Source organism: Pseudophryne corroboree, chromosome 5, assembly GCF_028390025.1.
Source record: "Pseudophryne corroboree isolate aPseCor3 chromosome 5, aPseCor3.hap2, whole genome shotgun sequence".
NCBI lineage: Eukaryota > Metazoa > Chordata > Amphibia > Anura > Myobatrachidae > Pseudophryne > Pseudophryne corroboree.
The window spans coordinates 110983025-110997962 of NC_086448.1; the positions used below are offsets into that span (position 1 = coordinate 110983025).

Genomic DNA, 14938 nt, shown 5'->3' on the forward strand with positions numbered 1-14938 from the left:
CCTCCAAGCCTCAGTTAGGACACTGTGCCCGGACGAGCGTACACAATAAGGAAGGATTTTGAATCCCGGGTAAGACTCATACCAGCCACACCAATCACACCGTACAACTCGTGATACTATATCCAGTTTGACAGTATGAAAACAACTGAGCCTCTCAACAGATGGCTCAACAATAACCCTTTAGTTAGCAATAACTATTTACAAGTATTGCAGACAATCCGCACTTGGGATGGGCGCCCAGCATCCACTACGGACTACGAGAAATAGATTTACCGGTGAGTAAAATCTTATTTTCTCTGACGTCCTAGTGGATGCTGGGAACTCCGTAAGGACCATGGGGATTATACCAAAGCTCCCAAACGGGCGGGAGAGTGCGGATGACTCTGCAGCACCGAATGAGAGAACTCAAGGTCCTCCTCAGCCAGGGTATCAAATTTGTAGAATTTTGCAAACGTGTTTCCCCTGACCAAGTAACAGCTCGGCAAAGTTGTAAAGCCGAGACCCCTCGGGCAGCCGCCCAAGATGAGCCCACCTTCCCTGTGGAATGGGCTTTCACTGATTTAGGATGCGGCAGTCCAGCCGCAGAATGCGCCTGCTGAATCATGTCACAGATCCAGCGAGCGATAGTCTGCTTAGAAGCAGGAGCACCCAGCCTGTTGGGTGCATACAGGATAAATAGTGAGTCAATTTTCCTGACTCTAGCCGTCCTGGAAACATAATTTTTCAAGGCCCTGACTACGTCCAGTAACTTGGAATCCTCCAAGTCCCTAGCAGCCGCAGGCACCACAATAGGTTGGTTCAAGTGAAAAACTGATACCACCTTAAGGAGAAACTGGGGACGAGTCCTCAATTCTGCTCTATCCATATGGAAAATCAGATAAGGACTTTTATATGACAAAGCCGCCAATTCTGATACACGCCTGGCCGAAACCAAGGCCAATAACATGACCACTTTCAACGTGAGATATTTTAGATCCACGGTTTTTAGTGGTTCAAACCAATGTGATTTTAAGAAACTCAACACCACGTTGAGATCCCAAGGTGCCACTGGAGGCACAACTGGGGGCTGAATATGCAGCACTCCTTTTACAATGTCTGAACTTCAGGTACTGAAGCTAATTTTTTCTGGAAGAAAATCGACAGAGCCGAGATCTGTATCTTAATGGAACCTAATTTTAGGCCCATAGACACTCCTGCTTGTAGGAAATGCAGAAATCGACCTAGTTGAAATTCCTCTGTTGGGGCCTTTTTTGGCCTCACACCAAGCAACATATTTCCGCCATATGCGGTGATAATGTTTTGCAGTAATATCTTTCCTGGCTTGAATCAGCGTAGGAATGACTTCCTCCGGAATGCCCTTTTCCTTTAGGATCCGGCGTTCAACCGCCATGCCATCAAAACGTAGCCGCGGTAAGTCTTGGAACAGACAGGGCCCCTGCTGCAGCAGGTCCTGTCTGAGCGGCAGAGGCCATGGGTCCTCTGATATATAGTTTCTTGAAGTTCTGGGTACCAGGCTCTTCTTGGCCAATCCGGAACCACGAGTATCGTTCTTACTCCTCGCCTTCTTATTATTCTCAGTACCTTTGGTATGAGAGGCAGAGGGGGGAACACATAAACCGACTGGTACACCCACGGTGTTACCAGAGCGTCCACAGCTATCGCCTGAATGTCCCTTGACCTGGCGCAATATCTTTTATAGCTTTTTGTTGAGGCGGGACGCCTTCATGTCCACCTGTGGCCTTTCCCAATGGTGTACAATCCTTTGGAAGACTTCTGGATGAAGTCCCCACACTCTCGGGTGGAAGTCGTGTCTGCTGAGAAGATCTGCTTCCCAGTTGTCCACTCCGGGAATGAACACTGCTGACAGTGCTAACACATGATTTTCCGCCCATCGGAGAATCCTTGTGGCTTCTGCCATCGCCATCCTGCTTCTTGTGCCGCCCTGTTGGTTTACATGGGCGACTGCCGTGATGTTGCCTGATTGGATCAGGACCGGCTGGTTTTGAAGCAGAGGCCTTGCCTGACTCAGGGCATTGTAAATGGCCCTCTGTTCCAGAATATTTATGTAGGGAAGTCACCTGACTTGACCAAAGTCCCTGGAAGGTTCTTCCCTGTGTGACTGCCCCCCAGCCTCAAAGGCTGGCATCCAGGGTCACTAGGACCTAGTCCAGTATGTCGAACCTGCGGCCCTCTTGAAGATGGGCACTCTGCAGCCACTACAGTAGAGATACCCTGGTCCTTGGAGACAGGGTTATCAGCCTAATGCATCTGAAGATGCGACCCGGACCACTTGTCTAACAGGTCCCCCTGAAAAGTTCTTGCATGGAACCTGCCGAATGGGATTGCTTCGTAGGAAGCTATCATTTTTCCCAGGACTCGCGTGCAATGATGCACCGATAACTGTTTTGGCTTCAGGAGGTCTCTGACTAGAGATGACAGCTCCTTGGCTTTCTCCTCCTGGAGAAACACTTATTTCTGGTCTGTGTCCAGAACCATCCCCAGGAACAGTAGACGTGTCGTAGGAACCAGCTGTGACTCTGGACTGTTTAGAATCCAACCGTGCTGTTGTAGCACTTTCCAAAATAGTGCTACCCCGACTAGCAACTGCTCCTTGGACCTCGCCCTTATAAGGAGAGTGTCCAAGTACGGGATAATTAAAAACTCCCCTTTTCGAAGGAGTATCATCATTCCGGCCATTACCATGGTAACACCCTCGGTGCCATGTACAGTCCAAACGGCAGAGTCTGGACTTGGTAATGGTAATCCTGTACCACAAATCTGAGGTACTCCTGGCGAGGATAGTAAATAGGGACATGCAGGTAAGCATCCTTGATGTCCCGGGATACCATGTAATCCCCCTCGTCCAGGCTTGCAATAACCGCCCTGAGCGATTCCATCTTGAACTTGAATTTTTTATGTATGTGTTCAAGGATTTTAAATATAAAAAAGGGTCACACCGAACCATGCGGTTTCGGTACCCCAAACCGTGTGGAATAGTAAGTAACCCCGTCCTTGTTGGAGTAGGGGCACCTTAAGTATTACCTGCTGGGAATACAGCTTATTAATTGCCTCTAGCACAGCCTCCCTGCCTGAGGGAGTTGTCGGCAAGCATATATGAGGAAACGGCGGGGGGAAGACATATCGAATTCCAGCTTGTACCCCTGAAATACTACTTGAATGAAACAGGGATCCACCTGTGAGCGAGCCCACTGATCGCTGAAATTTTTGAGACGGCCCCCCACCGTACCTGGCTACACCTGTGGAGCCCCCGCGTCATGCTGCGGACTCAGAGGAAGCGAGAGAAGAATTATGATTCTGGGAACAGGCTGACTGGTGCAGCTTTTTCCCTCTTCCCTTGTCTCTGTACAGAAAGGAAGCGCCTTTGACCCGCTTGCTTTTCTGAAGCCGAAAGGACTGTACCTGATAATACAGTGCTTTCTTAGTCTGTGAGGAAAATTGAGGTAAAAATATTTCTTCCCAGCTGTTGCTGCGGATACGAGGTCCCAGAGACCATCCCCAAATAATTCCTCACCCTTATAAGGCAGAATCTCTATGCGCCTTTTAAGGTCAGCATCACCTGTCCAGTGACAGGTCTCTAATACCCTCCTGACAGAATGGACATTACATTCATTTTGGATGCCAGCCGGCAAAATATCCCTCTGTGCATCCCTCATATATAAGACGACGTCTTTAATATGTTCTCATGTTAGCAAACTAGTATGTTTGACAGGGTCACCGACCACGCTGCAGCAGCACGCTCTGCAGGTTTCAGTCTAGTACCTGAGTGTGTAAATACAGACTTCAGGATAGCCTCCTACTTTTTATCAACAGGCACCTTCAAAGTGGCCGTTCCTAAAACGGCAGTGCCAAACCTATTTTGACAACCGTGTGAGCGCCTTATCCACCCTAGGGGCTATCTCCCAGCGTAACTTATCCTCTGGCGGGAAAAGGTACGCCATCAGTAACTTTTTAGAAATTACCAGTTTCTTATCAGGGGGAACCCACGCTTTTCACACACTTCATTCATTCATCTGATGGGGGAACAAAACACTGCCTGCTTTTTCTCCCCAAACATAAAAACCCATTTTTAGAGGTTAATGTCAGAAATGCGTAACACATTTTTTATTGCCGGGATCAAGTCACGGATGTTCCTAGTGGATTGTGTATATGTCTCAACCTTGGCGACACTGGAGTCAGACTCCGTGTCGACATCTGTGTCTGCCATCTGAATAAGCGGGCGTTTTTGAGCCCCTGATGGCCTTTGAGATGCCTGGGCAGGCACGGGCTGAGAAGCCGGCTGTCCCACAGCTGTTACGTCATCCACCCTTTTATGTAAGGAGTTGACACTGTCGGTTAATACCTTTTACCTAACCATCCACTCTGGTGTCGGCCCCACAGGGGGCGACATCACATTTATCGGCATCTGCTCCGTCACTATATAAGCCTCCTCCTCAAACATGTCGACACAGCTGTACCGACACACCGCACACACACAGGGAATGCTCTGACTGAGGACATGACCCACAAAGCCCTTTGGGGAGACAGAGAGAGAGTATGCCAGCACACACCAGAGCGCTATATAATGTGGGGATTAACACTATAACTGAGTGAATTTTCCCCCATAGCTGCTTGTATATACAATATTGCGCCTAAATTTAGTGCCCCCCCTCTCTTTTTAACCCTTTGAGCCTGAAAACTACAGGGAAGAGCCTGGGGAGCTTTCTTTCAGTTGCACTGTGAAGAGAAAATGGCGCCAGTGTGTCTGAGGGAGATAGCTCCGCCCCTTTTCCGCGGCCTATTCTCCCGCTTTTTTCTGGATTCTGGCAGGGGTATTTACTACATATATAGCCTATGGGGCTATATATTGTGGTATTTTTGCCAGCCAAGGTGTTTTTATTGCTGCTCAGGGCGCCCCCCCCCAAGCGCCCTGCACCCTCAGTGACCGGAGTGTGAAGTGTGCATGAGGAGCAATGGCGCACAGCTGCAGTGCTGTGCGCTACCTTGGTGAAGACTGATGTCTTCTGCCGCCGATTTTCCGGACCTCTTCTTGCTTCTGGCTCTGTAAGGGGGACGGTGGCGCGGCTCCGGGACCGAACACCAAGGACTGGGCCTGCGGTCGATCCCTCTGGAGCTAATGGTGTCCAGTAGCCTAAGAAGCCCAATCCGGCTGCAAGCAGGCGAGTTCGCTTCTTCTCCCCTTAGTCCCTCGCTGCAGTGAGCCTGTTGCCAGCAGGTCTCACTGAAAATAAAAAACCTAAATCTATACTTTCTTTCTAAGGGCTCAGGAGAGCCCCTAGTGTGCATCCAACCTCGGCCGGGCACAAGATCTAACTGAGGCTTGGAGGAGGGTCATGGTGGGAGGAGCCAGTGCACACCAGGTAGTCATAAATCTTTCTAGAGTGCCCAGCCTCCTTCGGAGCCCGCTATTCCCCATGGTCCTTTCGGAGTTCCCAGCATCCACTAGGACGTCAGAGAAAAAATGGGCACTAAAAAAATGTAAAATAATGTGAAAACCCCCTTGTTTTTCAATTGGATACCCCCAAACGACTGATTCTCCCTTACTGGTTCCTTTCCATCTCGTTACATAAGTGTGAAAGAAGATATAAACAGTTAGAAAAGGAGAGTGAAAGAAGAAATACATAAGTAGGCGAATACTGACTATTCTATGAATAATATGCAGAACAGATCATGGAGAGCTGACAAACATACAGAGTCCGGGCTCTGCTGGTTGTATGTACTGTAGTTGGCAAATGGCGACTGAGGAACCCCAGCTATTCAACTACATGAGAGACCTTGGATAAAATGTGACTGGAAACCCGAGTACCCCTTTAGTAAAAAGAGTTTGTGCTTTATAACTGTGCGCTTAGATTGTATCCTGTCTATACTAATGATGTAAGTGCGCCAACATTGTACCAACCTCACTCTGGTATTTCTGAGCTTCTTTTGAAATGTAGTATGATGGGGTGTTAACAAATTCAAGCATGGATTTCCCTTTTGATTTCTCATAATTTTCTTTGTATTTAACCTGTAGAATAAAATTCAATATTCATTTGCTTAATAAAGTAACAGAATGATTTATCCAAGTGTAATAACATGATTGAAGAGATAAACTAAACGTATTATTTACAGTTGTATTGTGTGTAATACCTGACTCTGGAGTACAGCATTTTCTTTATGATGTATCTGCTCTGCTGTATCTAACGCAAAATGATAAATTCCCTTGTTTTCTTCGAATTGTTTCTTATACATTTTCTGAAAGACATAGAAATCATTGATGTGATGTCTCACAAAAACTTTAAAAACCTCTTGTATTTTTTAACTTGTGAAAATGTACAATTAAAAAAATAAAACACAAAGGAGTCACAAACTCTCTCTCATCATTGTGCATTTAGTTAAAAAATGTTTTGTTTATTTTGGCCAATCTGGGCAGAATTCTTTAAACTTATAGAGCTCATACATCTGGAAGCTATCACGGAAATTGCATGTTCTCCTGATCGTTGGGTCAGGGGATCTTTGGGTCAGGGGATCGGGGAAATTCAACATGCTGGAAATACTTGATTCGCCGATTCCAACCAAAAAATGATCGGGCTCAGTGAGTCAGGGATTTTTAACATACTGTATATTGCAGATTCCCCAACGGATCACGGGTCATCGATGACAACTGATCTGCATTTTCGATCACAGATTGACAGATCAGCATTGGCAGCACAAGGAATTGTGGGTGAGATGTATGGCCCACCTTACTCCTGGATTTCTTTTAAAAAAAAAACACAATGGGGTAAATTTACTAAGGTGGGAATTTTTTTTAGAACTGGTGATGTTGCCCAAAGCAAACATTCAGATTCTACTTAACAATCTAGCTGCTTCTAGAAGATAATAGATAGAATCTGTTTGGTTGCTATGGGCAACATCACCAGTTCTAAAAAAAAAAATCCCACCTTAGTAAATTTACCCCTATGTTTCCATTGTGGGGTGAAAGAAACAAAAATAAAAATATCTCAGTGTGTACAGGGAGCACAGTGATCAGATTAACGCTCTGAGGATCCAGGCATTTATCTGCCCTGCAGAGAGATCTGCACCGTGTGCACCAGGATTTACTACAGCGCAAAATAAATTGTATGAATTTCAGATGTTGTATTTCAGACTTTCACTGATTTGCTTGTTAGTCCTAAATCAGGGGGTTATTCAGATCAGCCAAAGTACTGACTACCGCTAGTTTGCGCATGTGCAGGACCCGTTCTGCATGTATACGAACAGGTCATGTGATGAAGGTAACAGGATGGCAGCAGACGGTCAGCGATTAACAGTCTGCTGTCATCTGAGGGGTGGGGAGGGGGCGGCGACGGCCTCCGGTGTCTGTTGGACGGAGATTTCCTGGCCTCTGCGACGGGTGGCTTGCATGTCCCCATGAGTGCTGCAAGTTGCACAATGGTGAATCAGTGATCCGATGCTGCATCCTAGGACGCAGGTCTGATCACTACTGCAGCAGGAAGCATCTACTCGTAATAGACGCCTCCTGCTGCATCACCGTACAGCGCTATCAGTGCTGGAAGGAAGCAGCAGCGATGGCAACCAGCAGCGGCTGCAGCGCCGACTACCTAGTGCAGGGAATGGGGGGTGGCTGATTGCTGCCTGCTGCCATATCTGTGATGGGCTGGGAGTGTGGTGCTATAGGGTGTGGTTCATTGGGTCGACATGAGTTAGATCGACATACATTGGGTCGACCACGTTTGGTCGACATGATCTAGGTATACATATTTTTTGGTGTAGTTTTCTTCGAAAAGTGACGGGGAATCCCAATTAGTGCACCGTAACCCCTCGCATGGTACCTCGCTCCGCTACCACTGCGCTCAGCACATGTTACCGTTCCCAATTGTAGTCCACGAGGATCGTTAAGTATGAAAAAGGTAAAAAAATGAAAAAAATTGTGAAAAACTCATGTCTAATTTTTTCCATGTCGACCTAGTGATCATGTCGACCTAATGCATGTCGACCAAACATGGTCGACCCAATGAATGTCGACCTAACTCATGTCGACCTAATAACCGCCATCCGGTGCTATAATGTCACAGTCCATTTCCATCCTCCCAGGTCCAAATGTAATAGCCTGCAATGAATTACTGCAGCGATAAAATTTTGGTGACATAGGGGTCATTCCGAGTTGATCACTAGCTGCTTTCGTTCGCTGCGCAGCGATCAGGCAAAATATCGGCACTTCTGCGCATGCGTATGTGGCTCAATGCGCTTGCGTGTCATTCTCTTACAACGAACGATGTAGCTTTACACAAGGTCTAGCGAAGCTTTTCAGTCGCACTGCTGGCCGCAGAGTGATTGACATGAAGTGGGCGTTTCTGGGTGTCAACTGACCGTTTTCAGAGAGTGTTCGGAAAAACGCAGGCATGGCAGGAAAAAGGCAGGTGTGGCTGGGCGAGCGCAGGGCGTGTTCGTGACGTCAAAAGAGGAACTGAATAGTCTGAAGTGATTGCAAGTGCTGAGTAGGTCTGAAGCTACTCTGAAAGTGCACAAAATAATTTTGTAGCCGCTCTGCGATCCTTTCGTTCGCACTTTTGCTAAAATACACTCCCAGTGGGAGGCTGCATAGCGTTTGCACGGCTGCTAAAAACTGCTAGCGAGCGAACAACTCGGAATGACCCCCATAGCCTCTATATTTAGCAGCAAATTTCTGTAAGGCAAACACAAGATGGTTTAGTCTTAAAACAAATTGTCATTTTACAGTAAATCTATAGTTCTGAAATCTCATCACTGCTCACAGCTCATTGCAGGCTAAATGGCCTAATTCAGACCTGATCGCAGCAGCATATTTGTTCTCTAATTGGGCAAAACCATGTGCAGGCAGGTGGGGCAGATGTAACATGTGCAGAGAGAGATAGATTTGGATGGGGTGTGTTCAAACTGAAATCTAAATTGCAGTGTAAAAATAAAGCAGCCAGTATTTACTCTGCACAGAAACAATATAAACCACCCAAATCTAACTCTCTCTGCACTTGTTATATCTGCCCCACCTGCAGTGCACATGGTTTTACCCATTAGAGAACAAATCTGCTGCTGCGATCAGGTCTGAATTAGGCTTATTGGGGGTCATTCCGACCCGATCGCAGTGTGCTTTCGTTCGCACAGCTGCGACCGGGTCACTACTGCGCACATGCGGGGACCGTAATGCTAACGCGCGTCATTGCCCGGCAACTGCAACAATGCTGACTACGAAGAAAGCGGTTGCAGCGGTGACCGCAAGAAGATTGACAGCGGAGAGGCGTTCCTGGGCGGATACTCACCATTGGATGCCGTTTTGGGGGAGTGGTCAGCCGAACGCAGGCGTGTCCAGGCGAACGGAGGGCGGATGTCTGACGTTAAAGCCGGGACCTTCATCGCTGGATCCGTCGCACAGGGTAAGTAGCTCCAGCCTTACTCTTAACTTGCACAAAACTTTTTTAGCGTAGCAGGGCTGCACAAGCGAACGCAGCCCTGCTATGCTAAAATACACTCCCCCATAGGCGGAGATTAGTTGATCGCACCAGCAGCAAAAGGTTGCTTGGTGCGATCAACTCGGAATGAGGGCCATTGTCTGAAGAGCACATGATACTCATTCAGGCATGGAACGGCGTGGAGGAAGGAGGTGTGTTAATATTATTTGCAGCAGATATGTGAACACTGAGAGCCAATGCTACTGTATATCTGCTCAGCTGTGATTCAGACTTCCAGCTGAGCAGGAAAATAGCCTGGCACCTGTGGAGCATCCAAACAGCATTAAGCAACTGGAGCATGAGAACCCAGCACTCTGCACGCAGCCCACGCTGTGTCCCTGAACCTAAGGCACCCATGGATCATCAGATGACCAAGGGGATTCTGTAAATGTATTGTACCAATAGCACGAATAATACTAACTGTAAAGTATGCTCTAACACACCTGATCTCCCTGTAGCCAACAGGTAAATATATACATAAAGAAATTCAGATGAGATATAAAATGCAAACTGACCATATAAGTATAAGCGCAGTCTAATGCCCTAACCAGGCCCGCCATCACTTGTCCCGGGCCCGGCCACTCTCACAGAGAGTGGATGGCCCAGGCCACTCATACCACCGGCTGCTATTGCTGCCCCTGCCTGTTCTCCCGCCGACGCTGTGCCGCAGGCTACCGCCCAGCCCCCGTACAGCAGTTCCTGCAGGAGAAGCCAGCACAGTTGTCGCTCTCCTGTAAATAAAGTTTGTTGTAGAGCGCGGTGTGACGTCATGTCACGCCGCACCAGTGAAGAGGAGCTGCCGCCCGTCGCAGCGGCTGCACTGAGGAGCGGTGTACGGAGTGGCCTGGAAGCGAGTGAACCTTGATGTGACGGATGGGGAAGAGAAGAGGAGGCTGGAGCCGGCCCGCAGGACTGAGCAGAGGAGTGGGACACGGAGAGTGTGACGGATGGACGGACAGAAGACACAGCAAGACCAGGTTTGTATGGTATATTGCACTGTATAACCTGTGCTGTGTTACCACAAATGCCTCTCACAGGCCACCACACCTGGCACCCCCTCCCCGCCCCCCTTTTTTTTAAAGGTTTTAAAACAGATTATTTGATTAAAAAAAACTTTTAGCTTATAATTGATAGTTAGATAATAGCTGGTGACAAGAAAATCATGTAACACACCACAGGCTGCTGCTCCTCTTCACCAGGACTGCTAGGATCCATCTCCATTTTATAACAGCATTTCTTGTCACTTGCTACTGTGTTCTAGCTGTCTATCAATTATAAGCTGCTGTAAAACAAAGCTTTTTGAATGATGTGCCACCCTGCAGAGACTGTTTAATATAATATAATGTATCCTCACAAGAGACTGCACATATCACAAATCTTGTATTGATTTACCTGATTTATACCATTGTTTTATTTAACAATATTTGTTTATAATAAAACTGTCTATTTATAGTACATAATCTGTGCTATTTATGACGACTTGAATTGGGGGGGCAGGGGGGCCTGCCTATTTTGTTAGCCCTGGCCCTAACAATGAAGCCTGCGTATCCCAGGCCTATATAGCATTTGCACAGTCTCAGGTCTGTACTTACGCATACCATGGGCAATAACCCAGCGTCATGTGTAGTGCACAGGAAACATACACCTATGTGACATTATATGTTTGTACACATACCTATGAATGAACAGTATCACCATATACTTGAAGGCATAAAATATTAATATAGTAAAGGATATTGTTATCTACAGCTTTTCTCATTTTTATTAAATACAGCATGAAAAATCTGTAAACCCACTCATATCCTTTGATATTACCTCTGATTATTGTTCTAGAAGTTGTTTTGCTATTTTATCCTTTGGTAATACAATTTCTCTAACGTCCTAGTGGATGCTGGGGACTCCGTCAGGACCATGGGGATTAGCGGCTCCGCAGGAGACAGGGCACAAAAATAAAGCTTTAGGATCAGGTGGTGTGCACTGGCTCCTCCCCCTATGACCCTCCTCCAAGCCTCAGTTAGGTTTTTGTGCCCGTCCGAGCAGGGTGCAATCTAGGTGGCTCTCCTAAAGAGCTGCTTAGAGTAAAAGTTTTGTTAGGTTTTTTATTTTCAGTGAGTCCTGCTGGCAACAGGCTCACTGCAACGAGGGACTTAGGGGAGAAGAAGTGAACTCACCTGCGTGCAGGATGGATTGGCTTCTTAGGCTACTGGACACCATTAGCTCCAGAGGGATCGAACACAGGCCCAGCCATGGAGTCCGGTCCCGGAGCCGCGCCGCCGACCCCCTTACAGATGCTGAAAAGCGAAGAGGTCCAGAAACCGGCGGCAGAAGACTTTTCAGTCTTCATGAGGTAGCGCACAGCACTGCAGCTGTGCGCCATTGTTGTCACACACTTCACACAAGCGGTCACGGAGGGTGCAGGGCGCTGCAGGGGGCGCCCTGGGCAGCAATGAGAATACCTTGTTCTGGCTAAAAAATACATCACATATAGCCCTTGAGGCTATATGGATGTATTTAACCCCTGCCAGGTCTCACAAACTCCGGAGAAGAGCCCGCCGAAATAGGGGGCGGGGCCTATCTCCTCAGCACACAGCGCCATTTTCCTGCTCAGCTCCGCTGCGAGGAAGGCTCCCAGGACTCTCCCCTGAACTGCACTACAGAAACAGGGTAAAAAAGAGAGGGGGGGGCACTTTTTTTGGCGTTTTTGATATATATTAAGCTGCTATAAGGGAGACAACACTTCTATAGGGTTGTTCCTATATATTTATAGCGCTTGGGTGTGTGCTGGCAAACTCTCCCTCTGTCTCCCCAAAGGGCTAGTGGGGTCCTGTCTTCGATAAGAGCATTCCCTGTGTGTCTGCTGTGTGTCAGTACGTGTGTGTCGACATGTATGAGGACGATGTTGGTGTGGAGGCGGAGCAATTGCCGGTAATGGTGATGTCACCCCCTAGGGAGTCGACACCGGAATGGATGGCTTTATTTATGGAATTACGTGATAATGTCAGCACATTACAAAAATCAGTTGACGACATGAGACGGCCGGAAAACCAGTTAGTACCTGTACAGGCGTCTCAGACACCGTCAGGGGCTGTAAAACGCCCTTTACCTCAGTCGGTCGACACAGACCCAGACACGGACACCGAATCTAGTGTCGACGGTGAAGAAACAAACGTATTTTCCAGTAGGGCCACACGTTATATGATCACGGCAATGAAGGAGGCTTTACATATCTCTGATACTGCATGTACCACAAAAAGGGGTATTATGTGGGGTCTGAAAAAACTACCTGTAGTTTTTCCTGAATCAGACGAATTGAATGAAGTGTGTGATGAAGCGTGGGTTAACCCCGATAGAAAACTGCTAATTTCAAAGAAGTTATTGGCATTATATCCTTTCCCGCCAGAGGTTAGGGCGCGCTGGGAAACACCCCCTAGGGTGGATAAGGCGCTCACACGCTTATCAAAACAAGTGGCGTTACCGTCTCCTGAAACAGCCGCCCTCAAGGATCCAGCAGATAGGAGGCTGGAAACTACCCTGAAAAGTATATACACTCATACTGGTGTTATACTGCGACCAGCCATCGCCTCTGCATGGATGTGCAGTGCTGGGGTGGTTTGGTCGGATTCCCTGACTGAAAATATTGATACCCTGGATAGGGACAGTATTTTACTGACTATAGAGCATTTAAAGGATGCATTTCTATATATGCGAGATGCACAGAGGGATATTTGCACTCTGGCATCGAGAGTAAGTGCGATGTCCATATCTGCCAGAAGAAGTTTATGGACGCGACAATGGTCAGGTGATGCGGATTCCAAACGGCATATGGAAGTATTGCCGTATAAGGGGGAGGAATTATTTGGGGTCGGTCTATCGGATTTGGTGGCCACGGCAACAGCCGGGAAATCCACCTTTTTACCTCAGGTCCCCTCCCAACAGAAAAAGACACCGTCTTTTCAGCCGCAGTCCTTTCGTTCCTATAGGAACAAGCGGGCGAAAGGACAGTCATATTTGCCCCGAGGCAAAGGAAAGGGTAAGAGAGTGCACCAAGCAACTTCTTCCCAGGAGCAGAAGCCCCCCCCCCGGCTTCTGCAAAGCCCTCAGCATGACGTTGGGGCTTTACAAGCGGACTCAGGGGCGGTGGGGGGTCGACTCAAGAATTTCAGCGCACAGTGGGCTCACTCACAGGTGGACCCCTGGATCCTGCAGATAATATCTCAGGGTTACAGGTTGGAATTCGAGAAGTCTCCCCCTCGCCGGTTCCTAAAGTCTGCTCTGCCAACGTCTCCCTCAGACAGGGCGACGGTATTGGAAGCCATTCACAAGCTGTATTCTCAGCAGGTGATAGTCAAGGTACCCCTCCTACAACAGGGAAAGGGGTATTATTCCACACTATTTGTGGTACCGAAGCCGGACGGCTCGGTAAGACCTATTCTAAATCTGAAATCTTTGAACCTGTACATACAAAAATTCAAGTTCAAGATGGAGTCACTCAGAGCAGTGATAGCGAATCTGGAAGAAGGGGACTTTATGGTGTCCCTGGACATCAAGGATGCTTACCTGCATGTCCCAATTTGCCCTTCACATCAAGGGTACCTCAGGTTCGTGGTGCAAAACTGTCATTATCAGTTTCAGACGCTGCCGTTTGGATTGTCCACGGCACCTCGGGTCTTTACCAAGGTAATGGCCGAAATGATGTTTCTTCTACGAAGAAAAGGCGTATTAATTATCCCTTACTTGGACGATCTCCTGATAAGGGCAAGGTCCAGGGAACAGCTGGGGGACGTAGTAGCACTAACCCAAATAGTGCTGCAACAGCACGGGTGGATTCTGAATTTTCCAAAATCTCAATTGACCCCGACGATACGTCTGCTGTTCCTGGGAATGATTCTGGACACGGTTCAGAAAAAGGTGTTTCTTCCGGAGGAGAAAGCCAAGGAGTTATCCGAACTTGTCAGGAACCTCCTAAAACCAGGGAAAGTGTCTGTGCATCAATGCACAAGAGTCCTGGGAAAGATGGTGGCTTCTTACGAAGCGATTCCATTCGGCAGATTCCACGCACAAACTTTTCAGTGGGATCTGCTGGACAAATGGTCCGGATCGCATCTGCAGATGCATCAGCGGATAACCTTGTCGCCACAGACAAGGGTGTCTCTTCTGTGGTGGTTGCAGAGTGCTCATCTGTTAGAGGGCCTCAGATTCGACATACAGGACTGGGTCCTGGTGACCACGGATGCCAGTCTGAGAGGCTGGGGAGCGGTCACACAGGGAAGAAACTTCCAGGGAGTATGGTCAAACCTGGAGATGTCTCTTCACATAAATATACTGGAGCTAAGAGCGATTTACAATGCTCTAAGCCTGGCAAAACCCCTGCTTCAGGGTCATCCGGTGTTGATCCAGTCGGACAACATCACGGCAGTCGCCCACGTAAACAGACAGGGCGGCACAAGAAGCAGGAG

General features: G+C 47.9%; 1 protein-coding gene across 7 annotated transcripts in view; it reads right to left on the bottom strand.

The window, feature by feature from the left end:
* The window catches only part of NEBL (nebulette), a 463458-nt gene that overhangs the window by 99118 nt on the left and 349402 nt on the right, over nucleotides 1–14938 (bottom strand). For 4 of the 7 annotated variants that reach the window (XM_063921562.1, XM_063921561.1, XM_063921560.1 and 1 more), the window contains exons 11-12: nucleotides 6148–6252; nucleotides 5918–6025 (exon numbers count right to left, since the gene is read on the bottom strand). The exons of 2 other annotated variants lie outside the window; for them this stretch is intronic. In XM_063921562.1, the coding sequence (XP_063777632.1) occupies nucleotides 5918–6025; nucleotides 6148–6252 (213 nt within the window). Of the gene's footprint in view, nucleotides 1–3323; nucleotides 3355–5537; nucleotides 5554–5917; nucleotides 6026–6147; nucleotides 6253–10655; nucleotides 10671–14938 lie in introns of all 7 variants that reach the window. One more of the 7 variants, XM_063921565.1, reaches the window with a different exon arrangement.